The sequence below is a fragment of the Cyprinodon variegatus genome, unplaced genomic scaffold, assembly GCF_000732505.1.
Source record: "Cyprinodon variegatus isolate N-32 unplaced genomic scaffold, C_variegatus-1.0 Scaffold526, whole genome shotgun sequence".
NCBI lineage: Eukaryota > Metazoa > Chordata > Actinopteri > Cyprinodontiformes > Cyprinodontidae > Cyprinodon > Cyprinodon variegatus.
Genome location: NW_015150979.1, coordinates 515,514 through 517,702, shown reverse-complemented (window position 1 = coordinate 517,702; position 2,189 = coordinate 515,514). Strand labels below are relative to the sequence as shown.

At 39.3% G+C, this 2,189-nt stretch overlaps 1 protein-coding gene across 1 annotated transcript in view; it reads left to right on the top strand.

The window, feature by feature from the left end:
* Positions 1-2,189, top strand: part of LOC107095154 (voltage-dependent L-type calcium channel subunit beta-4-like) — a 19,192-nt gene that overhangs the window by 7,955 nt on the left and 9,048 nt on the right. Inside the window, exons 2-5 of the mRNA XM_015391132.1 lie at positions 399-518; positions 632-754; positions 854-975; positions 1,203-1,255. Coding sequence (XP_015246618.1) covers positions 399-518; positions 632-754; positions 854-975; positions 1,203-1,255 — 418 coding nt within the window. The remainder of the gene's footprint in view (positions 1-398; positions 519-631; positions 755-853; positions 976-1,202; positions 1,256-2,189) is intronic.

The following is a 2,189-nucleotide window of genomic DNA, read 5'->3' as shown; positions in this document are numbered from 1 at the left end:
ACTCAAAGAAACTTGAAAAAAATAAATTAGATATTGCAAAGTGATTTGGTCAAACTTGTCTTGACAGGCCTTTTCAAAAAGCCATTGTGTCTGGGTGAAGTGGATAAACAGAGAAGGTTGTGTTGGTTGTTAGTGTTGCAGTACTCATGTACATCATGTTCCCATGGGAAGAGCTGCTTTGGAAAGCTGCAGGAAAGGACGGGCAGGTGCAGGGACAGGTGTACGACGGGGCAGACATGGCGGATATAGATTATCTGTCTGAGGCAGGATCTTTGCTGTTTATCTTCTCTTCTAATTAATTGTAGACAATTCCTTCCATGTGATATGGATTAATCTCCTCCTCTACTTCAGAGAGTTTAATTTGAACATGACCTTGTTCTCTTTGCACCTTTCTTCAGAGTTCAGCCGATTCCTACACTAGTCGACCCTCTGATTCCGACCTGTCCCTGGAGGAAGACCAGGAGGCGTCTCGGCGTGAAGCCGAGCGCCAGGCTCAGCTGCAGCTGGAAAGAGCCAAGGTAAGAGGCCAAGAATCAAAGACTCCTCTCATATTTATCTTTATTTCCATGGTAGTATCTCTGTCTATGGATCCAGAATATTGCTGCTAAGTTTATGTACTTGTCCGCAACAGTCCAAGCCAGTAGCATTTGCAGTGAAAACCAATGTGAGTTACTGTGGGGCCCTTGATGAAGATTGTCCAGTCCAAGGTGCTGCTATTAATTTTGAAACCAAAGACTTTCTGCACATAAAAGAGGTGAGAACAGTTAAGAGTTTAGATAATATTCAATAGCAAGTAAATTGTTGAAATACGGCATATCAACAATTACCAAATATTTATTTGCCTGCATTTCAGAAATACAACAATGACTGGTGGATTGGTCGACTGGTGAAAGAAGGGGCTGACATCACATTCATTCCAAGCCCGGTAAAACTGGAAGCCATGCGGATAAAACAAGAACAGAAAGCAGCTGCCAGGTCAGAGTCTGCTCAGCCTTCACAGATTTATTTTCCACCTTTCTGTATTTTTAACTATCTGTGCCCTGATTTAATATGCTCTTCTTCTACAGCTTTGGCCTGTTGAAAACTTTGTAATGATAAAAATAGTTTTTGCTCATGTGTTGAGCTAAATTTGGTGCTCCCTAAATTGCCTCCTAAGGGGATTTATCACGCATAATAAAGTTTTGCATTATGTTGCACTGCAGGAAAGGAGGGAACGCATCATCAGGAGGCTGGAGGTCCACCCCTCCATCTGCAGGTAAATGAGACTGAAGGAGCAGGACTTGGTTTTCTGTGTGCTGGAACTTGGTGGTCTCCCTCAGTCAATTTGCATGCTTTATAGGGGTTGTTCATAGTGGTCAAAAGCTTATTTCCTATTTAAAGGTATACATATTTTATCTTTACGTAAGGCTGCAAAACTTTCCAAAACATGTAAGCTCAGCCAAAAAGGTTCCAAAGTAATATAGATTTAGGAGCTTCTAATATATAAGAAAATAGCATTAATAAGTAGAAATGTGGATAAGTAGCATGGATAAGAAGAAACATACTATCTGACAGATATCTATGTCAGAAATGAAGACTAAACAGGAAAGAGGACAAGGTAGTTGTATAAAATACAATGAGTAGACCCCATCAGCATTCACAGTCACCTTTCATGAACCACATCCAGAAACTGTTCTCAAATTTATATTTTAAAACCAGACTAGAGGCAAATCTCTGGAAATGCTGAAATTCCACCATTTTATTCAAGTGTCTGTGTACCTCAAATGAACAATCTTATTCCGATTGTGCAGATATTCCATAACAACATTTAAAATATCACACAATAGGTGTCATGACGACACTGTAGGGTTTTTGGACGTCTCTTTATTATCTAGGGATCTGTATTTAGGTTAAACCTGATCTGATGACTAAACCTTGGTCTGATGGCCAGTTGTAGTTTTTCTGACAACATACTCTCAGCTTATAAACTATTTTGTATAACAAATTGTTAAACTGTGTACATAATTTGAAACTTCTTTCTGAATTGCTGCTGCAGTGTTTGGTCTCAAGTCTCATTCAACTCTATTCATCGTAACATTTTAGCCAAATTAAGAATACATACATGTTAGGTTTTCAAAAATTGCATTTTCATTGCATTAAATAATCCTTCCTTCCTTCCTTCCTTCCTTCCTTCCTTCCTTCCTTCCTTC